This window comes from Cynocephalus volans, chromosome 8 (genome assembly GCF_027409185.1).
Source record: "Cynocephalus volans isolate mCynVol1 chromosome 8, mCynVol1.pri, whole genome shotgun sequence".
Lineage (NCBI taxonomy): Eukaryota > Metazoa > Chordata > Mammalia > Dermoptera > Cynocephalidae > Cynocephalus > Cynocephalus volans.
Genome location: NC_084467.1, coordinates 106,006,557 through 106,026,510, shown reverse-complemented (window position 1 = coordinate 106,026,510; position 19,954 = coordinate 106,006,557). Strand labels below are relative to the sequence as shown.

Genomic DNA, 19,954 nt, shown 5'->3' with positions numbered 1-19,954 from the left:
AGTTTACATAGTAACTTTCCTATTAACCATTTCATCTAGCTCCAGTTGATTCTCAACAACCTTGTGAGGTGTAGGTATTGTTATAGATGAGGGAACTGAGGCCTGGGAAGTTAAAGAACTTGCCAAAGTATATAAGCTATTCCTGCCTCCTAACCTTTTCACTGAGCTAACGTGGCAAGTTGTACCAAGTAGTGTAACTATCTAGGGGTGGGGAGTGGGGTGTGGGAGCTGGAGGAGAGTATAGCTGAAATGGTTTATGTATCACTTAGGTTTGGGGGTTCTAATTCCTTTTCCTAGTATTTGAAAGAGGCTGTACAAGTTAGATCTGGTATCCTGTATGAGAGAGATGCCTCTGCCTTACCTTCTGTAGTTTGGATTCAGTTTGGAAAGAGAAAGAAATGGACCATATTGACATGGTTCTCTGTGTAGAGCAACTCTTGATGGTTCAGAGCTATTTATCCAGTTTCTGAAGGCACCTTCTAGAAGCACCTTTTTCTTCCTAAAGTCCATTGTTACTTTATCGGCAGCAGTGGATACAAAGTACAGGAAGCCTGAACCAGGTTGACTTTTGTTTCAGATATACAGCTTTGTGTAAAAATCTGACTTAACAAGATTGTGAGCTGCCTGGGAGCCCCTAAGCCCATGCAGCACAGTGAGCATAGTGTTGTTCCTCATTCAGGGAGCATTGAAGAGTGATGAGTGACCTAGACTGTATGTTCTCTATGATGTTGGGGATAGCAGATTCAAAGAAGGCTTCATGGGGCAGTTGGTCCTGATGTGCACTACAAAAGATAGGTAGGAAAATCCATGATAGTTCCAAATGGAAAACTGAATAAAGCTCCTGTCTAGTCTGAGCTCCTTTCCTTTTCTCTCTCTTCTGTCTCCCCCTGCCTAGGTATGACAGATACTGTGCAGACCACTTCAAAGACAACCACTGTGACCAGGGATGCAACAGTGAGGAGTGTGGCTGGGATGGGCTGGACTGTGCTGCTGACCGGCCCGAGAACCTGGCAGAGGGTACCCTGGTTATTGTAGTGTTGATGCCACCTGAACAACTGCTTGAGGATGCTCGCAGCTTCTTGAGGGCACTGGGCACGCTGCTCCACACCAACCTGAATATTAAACGAGACTCCCAGGGGAAACCTATGGTATACCCCTATTATGGTGAGAAGTCAGCTGCTATGAAAAAGCAGAGGATGACCCGCAGGTCCCTTCCTGATGAACAAGAACAGGAAGTAGTTGGGTAGGTTTTTGATTTCTGAACTTTTTACAGGCTAATTTTAAAAATCTGAACATTTTGATACACAGCAGAAGTTATAACTCAACCTATAAAAATGCAAAGATCAGACAAAGAGAATGGCCCACTCTTAAGACAAACCCATTATCCCAGTACTTATGTTTAAGCGTAAAGATTTGCTTTGATCTTGGGGTCCTGAACGGTGGGCTGGAGCAAGCAGGAGGCAGGAGTCAGATGGCCTCCTCAAATGCCAGAAACCCCAACCTTTTGGCAGTGTTGCCTCCGATCCCTTTATTAGTGACTCCCCTTTTGTATTAATCATTGCCTTTCTTCAAGTCCCTTTGTCTATAATACAAGTCTCTTTGACAAGGCAAATAATCCTTAGTTGTTCTGTCATTCACATCTCATTATCTCTTGACATTTCCCCCAATTTTTAACCCTTCAGCTAGCTGAGATTCAGATGCAGAGACAAAGGAGAATAAGGACCCAAAGTGTGCAGGGGTGTAATTTTAGAGAAACACTAAGTACCACTGAGTAGGCAGGAAAGGGTGGAAGAAGACCACCGAAACCTTCAGGAGGAGAGCACCGAGACCAGCTTTCCCAGTCTTCTCACTTTGCCGTGTGTTGCCTTAGTCAGAAGGCTTAGAGCAGCCAGACTAAGGAAGGAAAGGCACCCCCTAAGTGGGAATTAGTGTTTAGGGTCTGAAGGGACAGTATCCTAATTGCAGAGATCTTTCTGAAGGCAGTGTCCCAGAGGTGAAGAGCCTGATGCTGAAGAGGGAGGAAGGAAGGTTCCTGCCCCGCTTTCTGACTCAGCTTGCTTGACCTGCTCCCTTCTGTTTTACCCATCATTTCCCTTCCTCCTCTTCTCCCTTGGCATCTCACAGCTCCAAGGTATTTCTGGAAATTGACAACCGTCAGTGTGTTCAAGACTCAGACCAATGCTTCAAGAACACGGATGCAGCAGCAGCTCTCCTGGCTTCTCACGCCATCCAGGGGACCCTGTCCTACCCTCTTGTGTCTGTTGTCAGTGAGTGGCACTGGTGTTAAAGGGAAAGGGTGCGGGGAAAGGCATCACTTAAGGGCATTCTTTTCAATGTGCAGCCCTCTATTTTTCAGGGCTGCTGAGGTCAAAGTTGCCCTCTAAATGAACTTATTGCTAATAATGAGAGGTTGATGTGTTATTCAGCACTTTTCCTGTCTCTCTGGACTTTCAGGTGAATCCCTGATTCCAAAACCTACTCAGCTCCTCTACCTACTTGCTGTTGCTGTTGTCATCATTCTGTTTATCATCCTGCTGGGGGTAATCATGGCTAAACGAAAGCGTAAGCATGGCTCCCTCTGGCTGCCTGAAGGTTTCACCCTTCGCCGAGACTCCAGCAATCACAAGCGTCGTGAGCCGGTGGGACAGGATGCCGTGGGGCTGAAGTAAGAGGGTTTGCCAGTGAGCCACTATTCACAGTAATAAGCAATGAAAAGAAAAGTTCATCTTGCTGAGTCATGATTTTAAAATCTAAGCTCTGACCATTTAATCGTGCTGATTGTGGTTTTGAATGCCTCATGAATGACTGAAACCATAGTCAGAGTCTGGATGCATCTCTTCCTTACATATTATCACAGTGGTGCTCAGCTTCTGTGATGAGGCACACTTTTGTCCTAAGCTCTTGTTCAGTGGGAAGGGAAAGGATGAATGCTCATGAAATGTCACATAAAATACTGCCCATCCTCTCTGGGCCATGGCCCCCAAAAGTTGCAGTATAGCTATGGGAGTGTGCCGTGGTGGAAAAAATGTTGAAAACCACTATATTAGTTATGACATAACCTCTGCTCTTTTTTTCCCCTTTGAAACCATATCAGAAATCTCTCAGTGCAAGTCTCAGAGGCTAACCTTATTGGCTCTGGAACAAGCGAACATTGGATCGATGATGAAGGGCCTCAGCCAAAGAAAGCCAAGGTAAGGTGGCCATGGTGAGACCACCTTTGTCAGCCTTTATCTGGTCACATTTCAGGTTTCCATCCTTTGGTTTCAGAGTGTCCTGAAAGGGAGGAAAGGGTGATAGTCTTTATATGTTGCCCACACAGTGGGTATCCTGGGTTCTCATGAACAGCTGGAATCCTTCGGTCATTGATTGCCTTGAGTTACCTATGTATGTTTTTCAAGAAGGACTCTTTAAAAATATTAAAACAGACATGCCTCCTTCATCTAATGTCTTGCTGTTGGTAGACAAGTTAGGACTGCTGTGTGTAAATAGCAATTTCCTTCATGACTAGATCCTTCCCTTATCCTCTATGGGCACTTCTCCTTCTGTAAGAGAATTAAACAGTGGAAGAAAGCCAGTGACCACTGACTTTGGAGGCTCTGCATCTTGAGCCCAGGAAACTAAGACCATACAGGAGCAAGAGGTAGATGGGGTGTGAAAGAAGAAACTGGCTGGGAGCCAGTATAGCATGATGGTTGAGAACATTGCTTTAGTTACAATTTGAACTGGATTCAAGTTCAAAACTCTACTACTTAGTTGGAGGCAAGGTACTTAACTTCTTTGTATTTAATTATCCTTTTCTTTAAAATGGAGATTAATCCTTACAACTCAGAAAGGAAAGATTTAGTACTCCAGTTGGTATAATGTGCCTTACTTATTTCTTGTGATATCATAAGTATTTGATAAAGGGTAACTGATTCAAACTTATTATCATTCAACAATCCGTCCTGAATCCTTGCTGTATGCTGGGTACTGTGTTAAGTACAGGGAGACAACCTTGAACAAATCTTATTCCTTGTTTTCAATAACCTTCCAGTCTAATGATAAAGACTGCCATGTGGTGCCATGTAAGTACTTAACACATGGTCAGTTAAGTAAAGTTAAGCAGAATATGCTTTTTGAGACCAACAAGAGAAATCAAAGTCTTGTTATATGTAGAGAGTAGGAAGGAGTTAGTTAAAGAATTGGGGGAGACCATTGCAGGCAGAGAAAACAGCATGGGCAGAGGCCTAGAAGCAGTAATATGGTGCTTTAGGGATCTAGAATTAGCATGTTAAGGCTAACGCCTAAAGTTTGGGATTAGGAGGTGGGGAGAATTGTCCAGATCATGCAGTAAGGTAAGCAGGAACCACATCCCAAAAGCAGTAGGAAGCTGTTGTGGATGGTCATCTGGAAGAGAGAAAACTGGATGGGCAATGAGGAAAGGTGGTGGGAAACACTGGACCACTCCTCGTCAGCAGTCTCTGGTGGTGGGTCACATTGAGAGGGAGCATCGTTTCCCCTTCAGGCTGAAGATGAGGCTTTGCTCTCGGAAGGAGATGACCCCATTGATAGACGCCCATGGACACAACAGCACCTTGAAGCTGCAGACATCCGTAGGACACCATCACTGGCTCTCACTCCTCCTCGGGCAGAGCAGGAGGTGGATGTGCTGGACGTGAACGTCCGGGGCCCAGGTGAGCACTGGCAACCCCCGCCCTTCACTAGGAAGTGCCTGCCCTTGGTTCTACATTGCTGTCCCTGCGTTTGCTCCACCTGGCCATATGCCTCCTGCCAATTTTACAGACTGTAACTCAGCTGGAGGAAATGAATTCTTAAGGAATACAGTCATACAGAAGAAAGGAAGGGATTTCACATTGTTTTATATATGGCATGTTGAGAACAAACAGGCTGATTAAATGGGTTTGGTAGATTTTGACTTTAGTTGAATAGAAAAATAATATCCCAAAGCAGAGGATAGAGGATTAGTTTAGTCAATATCTTATGCACATAGTTCTATTAATATTGGATGTTTTAAAATTTGTCTAATTTAAAATAATGTAGCACTTCAACAGAAAAACTTGTTTAAGTTAGAGAAGAACCCCCAACTTTAAAAGACCCTTATTTTCCTATTACCTTTACAGAAATGATATCAGAAGAAAAGTAGGTGGCAAATGTAAAACTAATTGCTAGTTACCACAGGAAACACAGGGAATTCTTTTCCTGTAAGAATAACTTCACTCAAATAGAACTATTCTAACAACAGGGTTAACCTTCTTCTCCTCCTTGAATACTTTTGGAATTTTCCTTTCCTACAGATGGGTGCACCCCACTGATGTTGGCTTCTCTCCGAGGAGGCAGCTCAGATGTGAGTGATGAAGATGAAGATGCAGAGGACTCTTCTGCCAACATCATCACAGACTTAGTCTACCAGGGTGCCAGCCTGCAGGCTCAGACAGACCGGACTGGTGAGATGGCCCTACACCTCGCAGCCCGCTACTCGAGGGCAGATGCAGCCAAACGCCTCCTAGATGCAGGTGCAGATGCCAATGCTCAGGACAACATGGGCCGCTGCCCTCTCCATGCTGCAGTGGCAGCTGATGCCCAAGGTGTCTTCCAGGTAAAGAACATGAGAAGGGTCAGTTTAAATAATAAGAGTTCCTTATGGGTCTATGATGTTATCTCTGTTGCAGCACTTAATATCTCATTGAATTTATTCAGTAATTCTTTGAGAGATTAGGGCAGGAGTAAGAGTCATGCTTGCTAAATGGGAAAGCAAGAAAAGGCAGGTGGGGAAACTGACCTAGCTATATACAGCCACATAGTGATAGCCAGCAGCAAGTAACACCAGTCTTCTGATTCTTAGTCAGTGATATATACATATATATATATATATATATATATATATATATTTTTTTTTTTTAAATTTTATTTTATCATTACACAATGTAAACATTTTTTGTGGCCCTTCACTAATTTTTCCCTAAACCCCCTTGTTCCTCCCCCTTTCCCACCTCTGTGATATTATCATGTGCCAAGATGCTTCCCAAATGCATAGATCAGATGGGAGTGATACCTGTGTCAAAGCCTTTGACTAGTATCAGCTGTTTCCTGTGGTTTTGCCTGGATATGTGGGCTTCCAGATGCTCACTGGCAGTTTTTTTGACACGAGTTCACTTTGTACTCCTCGATGCTTTTTCCTTTTACTCTATGAGGAAATTTGAAGCATTCTGAATTACCTTAGACTGTACACTGTGATTGAAGTTGCAGTATTTCCCCACATCCCTCTTCTTTCCTAAGAAAGTATAAGCACATCATTTTATATGGACCGTTATGTTTTGAGCACCCATTTGTTGATTTATTTATTGGTTCATTCAACAATTCTTTACTGATTGACCGTGACAGAATTAGGGGCATAAAGATAAACAAGACTTTCCTTGCCCTCCAGGAACTTACAATATAGCCTCAGCCCTGGTGCTCTTCTTCTTTTAGTTTTCATTGTTTTCCTTCATCCAAGTGACTCTCTTTTCTGTTCTTTCTCTTCTTCCAGATTCTGATCCGTAACCGAGTAACTGATCTAGATGCCAGGATGAATGATGGTACCACTCCCCTGATCCTGGCTGCCCGCCTGGCTGTGGAGGGCATGGTGGCAGAGCTGATCAACTGCCAAGCAGATGTGAATGCAGTGGATGACCATGGTAGGGATGAGGGGCAGGGGGCCAGATTCTGAGGAGAATTGTACACGATCCTTACAGAACTTTCTGAGATCTGAATCCCTTGGAGAGTCACTCATTCTTTCACTCATGCATTCATTCAATCTTCCTTCAACATGTTGAGTTCAGAGAACTGAGTCAGTGAGAGGTCCCTAGATTAAGACAAGAAGAGATTTTTCATGAGGGTTCTTGGACCTCAAAGCAGGTCCATGATAGGTTTGCCTGTGCAGGTTCCCAGGCATACCACTTTTGATATGAGAATTTATGAGAGCTGACTTCACTAGGAGGATTGTGGAATATCCTAAGTATACATTTTGGCATGTAATAAATAGGTTGTTGTCTTTAGTTTGTGATAGGGTAGATTCTTCCATGCAGAGGATATGGATATCACATATAAGTGACCCTTTTACCAAGAGGTCTTCTGGGCAGCCTGTGCTGAAATATGCCTAGAACAGAGGAAAAGAAGATGTTATTTTGGTTTTTCCTATAGGCCCCCACAGAGAACTGGCTTCCTAGTGATCACTGGGGAGGGAGTTCAAGGTTTCCTTGTGCAAGCTGTGGTACTTGCTTATATTAGGAGTAGGACATGTCTTTCTACTCTGTTTGCTTATAAAATATTATTAAAACGTTTTTCCCCTGCAGGAAAATCTGCTCTTCACTGGGCAGCTGCTGTCAATAATGTGGAGGCGACTCTTCTGCTGTTGAAAAATGGGGCCAACCGAGACATGCAGGATAACAAGGTATGATCGTGGGCTCTGAGCCTGAGGATGCTTGCAGCAGTGCCTCAGTTAAATGGCCCTTCCCATTTCTCCTTATAGCTTCTCTTGTGATAAGCACAGAGATGGAAGCAGGTTGGGCAAGAACTGGATCCAGAGAGCTTCATGAAGGATGTAGCTTGTCTACAGGAGTCTCAGGATTGAGCCCTCTGCCCACTCAGTGCTCAGCTTGTGCCAGGCTATCCCTTAAATAACTTGGTGTAGCCTTCTCTGCCTTTTCTCTTCTTTGATGTTTCCCTTTCTCTTGTTCTCTCTTTTGTTCATGCTCACTTCCTTTTCTCATTTGTTTTCTTTCTTTCTTTCCTTTTTTTTCCCCCTGCTGTTCTTTTTTTCTGTCCTTAGATACCATGATGTTTTCCTGTTTGGTTTTCTCCTTCTGAGTTTTTCATCTTGTTTTTCCCTTCTTTTGTTCATTTTCTCTCATTTACTTCCTCTTTTCCCTTATGTAGCTCTTTCTTACACGTTTTGTCTCTTCTTTCTTATATCTTTCTCTTATTTTCCCCAGTTCTGTGCGTGCTCTAGTTTTTTCTCCTCCTACCTTTCTGATTTCTAATTCTTTTTCCTCCTAGAACCCTATTTTGACAAGCTAAGCTCAGTATTCTATTAAGTGAGTCTCTGGCTCAGAGACATGCTTTATTTCACAAGTTTTCAATTGAGGAGATCTTGCCCCTAAGGGGCAAAACTGATTCTTGGGGAGAGGTGAAATAATCTTGCTCTTTTTATGTATAAGTCAAAGATATACATTCAGTACTAGGTAGATATATAGCATGTCTGTGGTATTAAAATTTTATGGGGAAACAAAATATGTGTAAGGGGATGATGATAAAAAAAAAATTGAGAAACTGTGGTATTCTCAAGAGTGTTATTAAAATGTATTCTGTGTGGGCATTTTCTGTAGGAAGAGACACCTCTGTTTCTTGCTGCCCGGGAGGGGAGCTACGAAGCAGCCAAGATCCTGTTAGACCATTTTGCCAATCGAGACATCACGGACCACATGGATCGTCTTCCCCGGGATGTGGCTCGGGATCGCATGCACCACGACATTGTGCGCCTCCTGGATGAGTACAACGTAACACCAAGCCCTCCAGGCAGTGTGCTGACATCTGCTCTCTCACCTGTCATCTGTGGGCCCAACAGGTCTTTCCTCAGTTTGAAGCACACCCCAATCGGCAAGAAGCCTAGACGGCCCAATGCCAAGAGCACCGTGCCCACTAGCCTCCCTAACCTTGTCAAGGAGACCAAGGATGCGAAGGGTAGTAGGAGGAAGAAGTCTCTGAGTGAGAAGGTCCAGCTGTCTGAGAGCTCAGTGACTTTATCCCCTGTTGATTCTCTAGAGTCTCCTCACACATATGTTTCTGACACCACATCCTCTCCAATGATCACATCCCCCGGAATCTTGCAGGCCTCCCCCAACCCTCTGTTGGCCACTGCTGCCCCCACTGCCCCAGTCCATGCACAGCATGCACTGTCTTTCTCTAACCTTCATGAAATGCAGCCTTTGGCTCATGGGGCCAGCACTGTGCTTCCCTCTGTGAGCCAGCTGCTATCTCACCACCACATTGTCCCCCCAGGCAGTGGCAGTGCGGGGAGCTTGGGTAGGCTCCATCCAGTCACCATCCCAGCAGATTGGATGAACCGCATGGAGATGAATGAGACCCAATACAATGAGATGTTTGGTATGGTCCTGGCTCCAGCTGAGGGCACCCACCCTGGCATAGGTCCCCAGAGCAGGCCACCTGAAGGGAAGCATGTAGCCACCCCACGGGAGCCCTTGCCCCCCATTGTGACTTTCCAGCTCATCCCTAAAGGCAGTGTTGCCCAACCAGCTGGGGCTCCCCAGCCTCAGTCCAACTGCCCTCCAGCTATTGCAGGCCCCCTGCCCACTATGTATCAGATTCCAGAAATGGCCCGCTTGCCCAGTGTGGCTTTCCCCACTGCAGTGATGCCCCAGCAGGATGGGCAGGGAGCTCAGACCCTTCTCCCAGCCTATCATCCTTTCACAGCCTCAGTGGGCAAGTATCCCACACCCCCTTCACAGCATAGTTATGCTTCCTCAAATGCTGCTGAGCGAACCCCCAGTCACAGTGGTCACCTCCAGGGAGAGCATCCCTACCTGACACCATCCCCAGAGTCTCCTGACCAGTGGTCAAGTTCATCACCCCACTCTGCTTCCGACTGGTCAGATGTGACCACCAGCCCTACCCCTGGGGGTGCTGGAGGAGGTCAGCGGGGGCCTGGGACTCACATGGCTGAGCCACCACACAGCAACATGCAGGTGTATGCGTGAAAGTGTCTGCCCCCAGTGCAGGGGCAGAACTGACTATTGTAAATGCTGCTGAATAACAAATGAAGGTCATCCGGGAGAGAAATGAAGAAATCTCTGAAACCAGCTCTTGGAGGCAGGAGAGAGAAGATGCTCTTATCTTTCAGATAATGCAAGAGAAGCAGTTCATCAGCTTCACTGGGTATCTGCAGGGTTTTTCTTGGGGGGACATGGTTCCTTCAAATCTCTTGCCCATCAAGCCAAGTTCATGGAAATACAAGATGAATACAAGCCTTGGGACCATGTTTACTCTCTTCTACTTGGAGAAGATGAATGCCCATTGTAGCCCAGACATTCTTGCAGCTTGGACTACATTTTAAGCCCTGGGGGCTTCTGCCATATCCGTGAGAAGATTCTACACTAGAATCTTTTTGGTAATTATGCCCTGGAATTCTGCCTGAGTTGACGTATCTTATCTTCTCATCCTTGGAAATTCTTTTGACTTCATTTGATGCTTTTATTTTTGTATCTCTCTGTGGTTGTAGCCCCACCAACATGTTATAGGGCAAGACCTTTGTAGTTTTAATTATTCCTGCCCTGGAAAGCAACTTCAGCCTCCTTTCCCCCTCCTATTTTCTCAACATCCCAAGGAGTCTCACAGGGTTTACTTTGGTTATGGTTCTCAGCATAAACCTTTCAAGTATTTTTCTTGAGAAAGTGGACATATTGCATTCTTCTATATATATATATATATTATTCCTAGAGAGAGAAGGGGAGCAAAATATTTTTTTGGAGCCACTTTTGGGCAGGGGCAGGAGAGCCCTTCAAGAGGCTGCACCTTAATTCTCTTGCCTTCGTGCAGGGCTTCATATAAACCTTACCAAGAAGAAAGATACATGTCAAATTTTTTCTATTTATGGGCTTAGTGTGAAGTTTTATCCTTAGCAGCCTAGGTACTATGACCCTCCCCTCTTTTTTAAACCAGAAAAAGGGTTAGAATGTCAGAATGACCAAGAGATAAGCTAATTCATTCAAGAAGCAGTTACCCACCCACAGGTCCCTCTATTTCCTGCCAAGCATTCCATTGATTGCCAGTGTGAAACACGTTCGTCCTAGATCGTAGAACGCGAGTTCTGCTTCACTCACACATCTGGCAGGTGAAGATGGTCTTAGCTGTTGAGCCTTACCTTCCATACCTCTCCACAGAAGAAAATTTCTCAAACAATATACCCTTGCCATTTCGGAAGTTTCCTCAGCTCAGGGGACCCGTGACAGTCATCTTCCTTTAATCGGGTGAACAGTCTCTACTTCCTGGTTCTCTTACTGGCTGCAGGCCTGTTCACAAGGCTTCCCTTCCCACTGTGTGGTGTGAGTTACTGGTGTGCCCGTTAGGTTCTCACTGAAAACGTGCATTTTCTATGTTCAAGTGCAAGAAGAAAGTTGGACTAGTTTTCTAGGGTCCAAGCCAGTCCTATAAGAAGGCTGAAGAAGGAGGAACTATGTGGCAGCCTGTGCTATTTTCTGCCACCATTTCTCCCTCTGAAGCAGTCACGACATTCTCTTTTTGTTTGGTGACTAAAGTAGAAACTTTCCAGGGACATTTTCCTTCTAGATGATGATGGACAATTACAGACTTGCTCGTCATTGTCATCCTGTTTTCAGATTGTGACTGTACCTCATCTGAATCTGTTCTCTGTATTCGTGATCTCGGCAACTTCCTTGACTCTCTGTCAGGGGCCGAAGCGTTTAAGTCAACTATAGAACAGGAAAATCGTTTTCTTCTTCTCCCTGGGTCACTTAATAATTGGTCCCATGGCCACCCTGTCACTTTATCCAGTGCTGTGATGCTCATGAAACCTGGAAAATTAGTTCTGCTGGGGCATTTTGTAGATAACGATGGGTGAATTGCCTACTCTATTTTGGTCTGAATGGTAGTCTTCATTCCTGCTGTGGCTGGGGGTGTTCATCAGTGCTTCCCACCTATCTGATTTATCTGTCTGGTCACATATGGAATCCCTGTGTGTCTGCTGGCATGACAGTCTACAAATGTTTTTTTTTTTCAGTCCTGTCCAACTTCAGTGAACCAGCAAAAATAATTAGTTCTGCCCTGATATAAGCAGATTGTTCGCTCATTCTGTTTTATTCTCACATGTGGCAACATCCTACCAGCCCCTTTCATAGTTTGGAAACATTCTATCATTCTAAATGTGACTCTCTACCCTCGGACCTGTTTATTATTTGCAGATGGGGAGAACATCTGCATGGACCGCACCGGACCACTCCACATCTGCCCCTCTCTGCCCTCCTGCTCCAGCCCCACTTCCTGAAAGTATCAGCCTCCAATCCTGCTGCTTGGATCTTTTATACCCTTGTTCCTTCCCAAGCACAGTGTAGGACTTAATTTGCTTGTTTCTCCTCATTGAGATAATTTAATTTGGATCCTTTGGGTTTGGGGGAAGGGGATGTGAAAGTTGCCATTCCAGACCACAGCCTTCGGTGATGAGGACAACACTGCCATTCAAACATTTTACCAATCTCTTAGATTATAAGAACACTTGAGTTGTGTAGTATCTAATAAAAGGGAAGGTAAGAAGGATAATCACTTCCTCATATGAATTCTGATGTAGAGACTAAGTTTTTATGGGATACATCTTTTATGCCACTTATAGATCTCCCCACTCATTTTTGGTTTATTTTTATTGTTATACTTCTTTGATTCCTCTTCTGCCTGTTTTTGTGGATAGGTATTGTTTGTTTGTTGCTTCTGTTTTGTTTTAAGCTTCATTTGCTGACATGTGATAGTGGGGGACAGAGAGGTTTGAAGGAAAGAGAGACCTTGAGGTAAAGATTTTTGTATAAGCAATCAGATGTGATGCTCAAATCCATTGTGTCATCTTACTATTAAATTTGCCAGTTCATAATTCTTGCATAGAAAAGAACCAAAGGTGTAATGTTTTGTTGGCAGGTGGTTTGGAGATTTGGGCCTTAACCAATACATTGAATGTATGATGACTATTTGGGAGGACACATTTATATGCTCTGAGGCCCCCATTGATAACTGGTACTATGGCGACTTCCTTGTGTACATTTCTCTTAAAAGTGATATTATATCTATTTGTATGAGAAACCCATTAACCAATAAAATGACCGCATATTCCTGACTATACACAGTAAGGAAAATGCACACTTTGTTTTTACTTTTCAAAGTTTCATTCTAAAAGTAGTTAAGATGAAATTTATATGAAAGCATTTTTATCACAAAATAAAAAAGGTTACATGTCAAGCTCAGTGGTGTTGAATTTTTTATTTTACTATCCTGCATCCCTGGCCTTTCAATGACTACCTCATGGTGTCATAATTTGCTGAGAGAGAAATAATTTTCTTTTCATTCTGAATCTCATAGAGCCTACCTAGCACCAGGCTTCTTTTTTCTTGCTGTAGTCAGATCATAAATAAATGCTTTTAAGGAAAAAGCTTCTATCAATAGGAAGCATCAAAAGACCAGGTCACTCTTCTGTGTACTAACCATAGCTGGTGACAAATGAACTGGCTCAGGACAAAGTGCCTTCTTTTGGAAATGGAGAGTGTTTGGTAAAACAAAAATTGAGAATTAGGATATAAGTAATAATGTTAATGATGCTGTTACCTAAACCACTGGTTTGTAATATTATTCCTCAAATTAAATTTTTTATAGAATGTAATATATAGGATTATAAAAAGGTATTTTGTATATAAATTTCTCAGTAAGTTCACATTCATATATAATCAATGAGTGAGATGTTTGAACGTGAATGGTATTGGTGATAGGTATGATATTAGCAGTCTTATATCAACCTTAGTATCTAGTTTATTTACATATTCTGTCACTTTGCAGAAACTTCTGAATCGCACATGCATGATTGTAAATGAGGACAGTATTTTTTTAAATGACTTGAAATCTTAGGACATGCTTCAGTTAAGTGAAGGAGATTTATTCAAGAGCTGCACAAACATGTTTCAACAGAATTGGTAGCATGTAGTGGTTATACCCAGTGTTAAAATTTTATATAGAACACATTTGAGTCTTCATGTTGGGTTTTGTAATGGTGGAAGAACAAAAAAAACCTGAGAGCTAAAGAATGACCACCCCTGCAGGCCAGCCTCTTAGCACTGGAATTGCCTCTTGCAGACTGTCTGAGAACTAAAACTTGCTCCATGAAAACCTGCTTCAGTGGATCCAGGCTGCAGACCACTGGCCTGCTCGCCATATCCTAACCCTGCAATTGTAAACCTTCAAACCTAACCCTAGACTGTGCAGAGAGGATTCTGGGCTCTCCTGGCCATGAAAGCCAAAGAGAAAAAGCAGGGCTGGAGGCCAAGTGCTGCCACATCCACACAGGTGGAGCAATAGCAGCAGACCATGGTCATGGCAGGAGAGGGGCGGGTGCCTCCTTCAGTCACGCAGTTAAAAAGCCTCGTAGCCCAATGAGAGGGGATTGGTTACCCTTTCAGAACATGATGAACAGAACAACCCCCCTTAATGCCTATGTGCTGTCCAGGATGTGGGCAGTGGGGACCTGCAAGCCTGTTACTGCCTCTGCCACAAAGTTTTCCCGCTATAGGGGTATGTGTGGGTGTGTGTATGTGTGTACATGTAGGTGTGTGTTTGTAAAACAGAGAGAACACAACTTTTCCTTGTTTTGACTTAGAGCTTAGTAAAACACATTTAAAACATTTGTACCAGTCAGATCCCAACTGCTAAGTGTCGGAACACTGAAATTAGGAAATTCAAAGAGGGCTTACTTACACACACAAAAATTAATTATGAAGGTGTGTGTGAGGTGTAGGGGAACCACACGGGGTAGTGTAGAAACCCCTTGTTAGCATCAGCAGAGCTATTTCCATTCCTGGGTCCATAGGGGCAAAGGCTGGGAGAGGTTGTGAGACCTCAAAGGAGAGAGTCCTATGGAGCAGGTTACCTCAAGATCTGTGGTTTCAGTCCAGGCACAGTGAGCCCCAGGTCCCCTCAGAAAGAGGAAGCCAGAGATGAATAGCCTGATCTCACTTGCCACCCCACCCCTATCCTAGGGTTTCTGTTTGCTGAATCCAAATGGAAGCCTGGAAATAGGGGAGCCTGTTAGTCCATCAATATAGGCCAGCTTCCTGGGGTTGAGAGCTCAGTGGAGAAGGGAAGAGAGTGGATCTGCAGATGCAAACACACCATTAGCTAACACATTCTCCCTCCAACTATAATATTTCTGAGAAACTTCCACTCATGTGATCACCTCTCATTCATGTGTCAAGGCAGGAAACACAAAATAAAAGGAATTGGTATTGAAAATCCCGATTTAACTCCTTTTCCTGAACTACTAGTGTGTTTCTTCACCACTTTGGCATTGAGCACCCAAACTGGAGACAATGATCAACAGTAGAATGTATAAATTATGGTACATTCATTCAAACAAATGCTATACAGAAATTAAAAAGAACAACGTGGAGAATAGTCATAATGTTGGCCAAAATAAGCCAGACATAAAATACATTGTGTATGATTCCACTATACAAGTTCAGGAAAAACCAATAGAAAATGGAAATCTAGTGTATCACATTTATTGATTTGCGTATGTTGAACCAACCTTGCATCCTTGGGATGAATCCCACTTGATCGTGGTGAATAATTTTACGTATGTGTTGCTGTATTCTGTTTGCTAGTATTTTAGTGAGGATTTTTGCATCTATATTCATCAAGGATATCGGCCTGTAGTTTTCTTTTTTGGTTATATCTTTACCTGGTATTGGTATCAGGATGATGTGTGCTTCATAGAATGAGTTTGGGAGATTTGCGTCTGTTTCAATCTTTTGGAATAGTTTGTAAAGAATCGGTGTCAATTCCTCTTTGAATGTTTGGTAAAATTCTGCTGTGAATCCATCTGGTCCTGGGCTTTTCTTTGTTGGGAGCCTTCTGATAACAGCTTCAATCTCCTTTATTGTTATTGGTCTGTTCAAATTTTCTACGTCTTCATGGTTCAGTTTTGGGAGCTTGTGTGTGTCCAGAAATTTATCCATTTCCTCCAGATTTTCAAATTTGTTGGCGTATAGTTGTTTATAGTAGTCTCGAATGATTCCTTGTATTTCAGATGAATCAGTTGTAATATCACCTTTTTCATTTCTAATTTTTGTTATTTGAGTCTTCTCTCTTCTTTTTTTTGTTAGCCATGCTAATGGTTTGTCAATTTTATTTATCTTTTCAAAAAACCAACTTTTTGATTCATTGATCCTTTGAATTGTTTTTTGGGTTTCAATTTCATTCAGTTCTGCTCTGATCTTAATGATTTCTTTCCGTCTGCTAACTTTAGGTTTGGATTGTTCTTGTTTTTCTAGTTCTTTAAGGTGAAGTGTTAGGTTGTTCACTTGCCATCTTTCTATTCTTCTGAAGTGAGCGTTTAATGCAATAAATTTTCCCCTCAATACTGCTTTTGCAGTATCCCACAGGTTTTGGTATGATGTATCATTATTTTCATTAGTTTCAATAAGTTTTTTGATTTCCTGCTTGATTTCTTCTTGGACCCATATGTCATTAAGTAGAATGCTGTTTAATTTCCATGCGTTTGTATAGTTTCCAGAGTTTCGTTTGTTATTAATTTCTAGTTTTAATCCATTGTGGTCTGAGAAATTACATGGGATAATTCTAATTTTTTTGAATTTATTGAGACTTGATTTGTGACCTAATATGTGATCTATCCTGGAGAATGATCCATGTGCTGATGAGAAGAATGAATATTCTGAGGTTGTTGGATGGAATGTTCTGTAGATATCTGCCAATTCCAATTGGTCTAGAGTCTTGTTTAGATCTTGTGTTTCTCTACTGATTCTTTGCCTAGATGATCTGTCTAATGTTGACAGTGGGGTGTTCAGGTCCCCTGCTATTACGGTATTAGTGTCTATTTCCTTCTTTAGGTCTAATAGAGTTTGTTTTATAAATCTGGCTGCTCCAACATTGGGTGCGTACATATTTATGATTGTTATGTCTTCTTGATGGATCGGTCCTTTTATCATTAAGTAGTGTCCCTCATTGTCTCTTTTTATGGTTTTTAGTTTAAAGTCTATTTTGTCAGATATAAGAATAGCTACTCCAGCTCATTTTTCTTTTCTGTTTGCATGGTAAATCTTTTCCATCCTTTCACTCTTAGTCTATGTGAATCTTTATGGGTGAGGTGGGTCTCTTGTAGGCAGCATATAGTTGGGTCCTCCTTTTTAATCCAGTGAGCCAGTCTGTGTCTTTTGATTGGGGAATTTAAGCCTTTTACATTAAGAGTTGTTATTGAAATGTGTTGATTTATTCCTAGCATTTTATTGGTTGTTTGGTTGTCTTAGGTGTCTTTTGTTCCTTGCTTTCTGATTTACTGTTTGGTTTCTGTGTTTGTTGGTTCCTTAGGTTGTAGATAGTGTTTTTGTTTGTTTTCTCTTCATGAATGCCGTTTTTATTATACTAGTGGGTTTTGATTTTTCTTGGGTTTTTATGGCAGTGGTAGTTATTTTTCAGGAACCAAACCCAGTACTCCCTTGAGGATTTCTTGTAAGGGTAGTCGTGTGGTAGTGAACTCCTGCAGTTTTTGTTTGTCTGAGAAATATACTATTTGCCCTTCATTTCGGAAGGATAGCCTTGCAGGGTAGAGTATTCTTGGCTGGCAATCTTTGTCTTTTAGTATTTTGAATATATCATCCCATTCCTTTCTAGCTTTTAGGGTTTGTGATGAAAAGTCTGATGTTAGTCTGATTGGGGTTCCCTTATAGGTGATTTGATGCTTCTCTCTTGCAGCTTTTAAGATTCTCTCTTTGTCTCTGAGTTTTGCCAATTTGACTCTAACATGTCTTGGAGAAGGCCTTTTAGGGTTGAATACATTTGGAGACCGTTGAGCTTCCTGGATCTGAAGATCTGTGATTTTTCCTATACCTGGGAAGTTTTCTGCCACTATTTTGTTGAATATGTTTTCAATGCAATCTCCGTTTTCCTCCCCTTCTGGAATACCCATGACTCGGATATTTGAGCGCTTAAGGTTGTCTGATATCTCTCTCAGATTTTCTTCAATGTCTTTGATTCTTTTTTCTTTTTTTTTTTTTTTGTCTGCTTGTGTTATTTCAAACAGTCCATCTTCAAGTTCAGAGGTTCTCTCTCCAACTTTGACAAGCCTGCTGGTTAAACTCTCCGTTGTGTTTTTTATTTCACTGAATAACTTCTTCAGTTCGGCAAGTTCTGCTACATTTTTTTTCAGCACATTGATTTCCTTGTACATTTCCTCTTTCAAGTCCTGTATACTTTTCCTTGTTTCATCATGATGTCTAGCTGAGTTTTCTTGTATCTCATTCAGTTTCCTTAGAATTATCACTCGAAATTCCTTGTCAGTCATTTCAAGGGCTTCTTGTTCTATAGGATCTAGAGTTTGAGATTTATTAACTTTTGGTGGTGTACTTTCTTGATTTTTTGTATTTCTGGTATCTTTTTTTTGGTGTTTATTCATTGTGGCAGGGGGTTGCACAGACCACCAGTTTGAGACTATTGACTAACTAAGATGTTGCTGTGGTTGCCAATTTGGTATGGTTACCTCCGTGACTGCTCAGTTGGCCTCTAGTGCCTTGTGTGTGTGGTTGCCTCGGGTCTTGGGCCTCTCCGGGGAGCCACCTCTCTGGTCAGCTTGGACTCTGCTGGGCTGCTGGATCATGGGGCGGTACCGCAGGGTGTGTGGTCTCTGCTGAGCTTCCACTTCCTGTGCAGGACTTCTCCCTGTTCCGTGCACTCTGGCCCGGGCTGCTGGATCACGCAGTGGCAGCCCCACAGGGTGTGTGGTTTCTGCCTAGTCTCCGCCACCCTAGCTGGACGTCTCCCCACTCTGTGCACACTAAGCTGGGCTGCTGGATCTCACAGTGGTGGCCCCGCAGGGTGTGTGTTTTCTCCCAAGTCTCCACCTCCCTAGCTGGACGTCTCCCCGCTCTGTGCGCACTGGGCTGGGCTGGGACTTGTCTTCTGCAACCCTCATCTATCAGCTGGGCCTTCAAGACCCTGCTCGGCACTGCCTCGCCCAGGAAGTCTACCAGGTTTCTGCTAGGAGCAGATGACCGGTCGCTCTGGGTGCCTTTGTAGCACTTTGTAGATCTTTCTCGGGACTTATCACCTTCCTCCTGGTATCGCGGTTATTTGTGTACTTGTCTTATCTCCCACACCAGAGCATGAGCTCCTCGGGGGAGGAGCCCACAGCACACGGTTCACCTTTGAATCCCCCCGGCACAGACTGACTCCAGTGCCCGCCCGCAGTCAGCTCCCGGCAGGTTCAAGCGAACTCAGGAACGCTCTGACCACACTATTCCTAACCAGAAATCAGTTAGGCGTTTTTCTGAACTGGTGGCCACAGAGATGGTATCTGCCTCCCGGTAACAGGAAGTTTACCAGGGGCCAGAGCCCAGGGTGTGGTGGAGTGACAGTCGGCCCAGCCCGTACTTCCTTGCCCTCCCGACACCGGCCGGGGACACCCCACGCCACCAGCCCCACCAGAGAACTGCGGAGGGAGTGGGAGGGGAGGCCGGCCCGCAGGCCCCGGGAAGCCCTGCGCTGGGGCAAGCAAGTGGGAAGGCTCAGTGAGGAGCCGAGCTGGGTGAGGAGGACAAGCCTGGCCGAGCCGGGCCGGAGCCGCCACCACCTGAGAAAATGGAGGCAGCCCCGGGGCCAGTGAGTGGGCTGGTGAGTGGCCTTGTGGGGCAGGCAGAAGCTGGGCGGGCGTCCACCCCCCGAGCAGGGCCAGGCTGGGGGTCACTCACAGGGCTGGGCCGGGCCGGGCAGCTCCCTATCTGCCTCCGCGTCGTTGCCGTCCCCGTCCTTGGCCGCCGCCGCCTCGGGCAGCTCACTCGGTCCTGCGGCACGGTGGCACGGCTCGGGTGCTCCCAGGAATCTTCTTTTATGCTGGCCTGAAACCTCGAATCCTGAATAGGGCAGCTGGCCGCTGCAGCTAAGAAACAGTTCTTTTCCTGCTCCACACTTCAAAGCTGTTGCCAGTAAACGAGGCAGCCTCTCCTGCCAAGGGCAAAGTGGCGGTCACCCCCACAACCGGCCACCAGCAGCGGTCCTCCCTTAAGAGACGGCAAGAGCTAGTTAAGCTTAAAAGATGGGTAGAATGTATAACCACAGAAACTTGGTGGAAGAACCTTTCTCATGGATTGCTGGAAACTGCCCCCAAATAAAATAAAGGACCAAAGGA

General features: G+C 44.0%; 1 protein-coding gene across 1 annotated transcript in view; it reads left to right on the top strand.

The window, feature by feature from the left end:
* The window catches only part of NOTCH2 (notch receptor 2), a 137,372-nt gene extending 124,490 nt beyond the window's left edge, over positions 1 to 12,882 (top strand). Inside the window, exons 26-34 of the mRNA XM_063104308.1 lie at positions 896 to 1,243; positions 2,125 to 2,267; positions 2,455 to 2,665; positions 3,095 to 3,191; positions 4,505 to 4,673; positions 5,295 to 5,596; positions 6,527 to 6,674; positions 7,332 to 7,429; positions 8,364 to 12,882. Coding sequence (XP_062960378.1) covers positions 896 to 1,243; positions 2,125 to 2,267; positions 2,455 to 2,665; positions 3,095 to 3,191; positions 4,505 to 4,673; positions 5,295 to 5,596; positions 6,527 to 6,674; positions 7,332 to 7,429; positions 8,364 to 9,752 — 2,905 coding nt within the window. The 3' untranslated portion in view covers positions 9,753 to 12,882. The remainder of the gene's footprint in view (positions 1 to 895; positions 1,244 to 2,124; positions 2,268 to 2,454; positions 2,666 to 3,094; positions 3,192 to 4,504; positions 4,674 to 5,294; positions 5,597 to 6,526; positions 6,675 to 7,331; positions 7,430 to 8,363) is intronic.
* Positions 12,883 to 19,954: the final 7,072 nt, after the last annotated feature.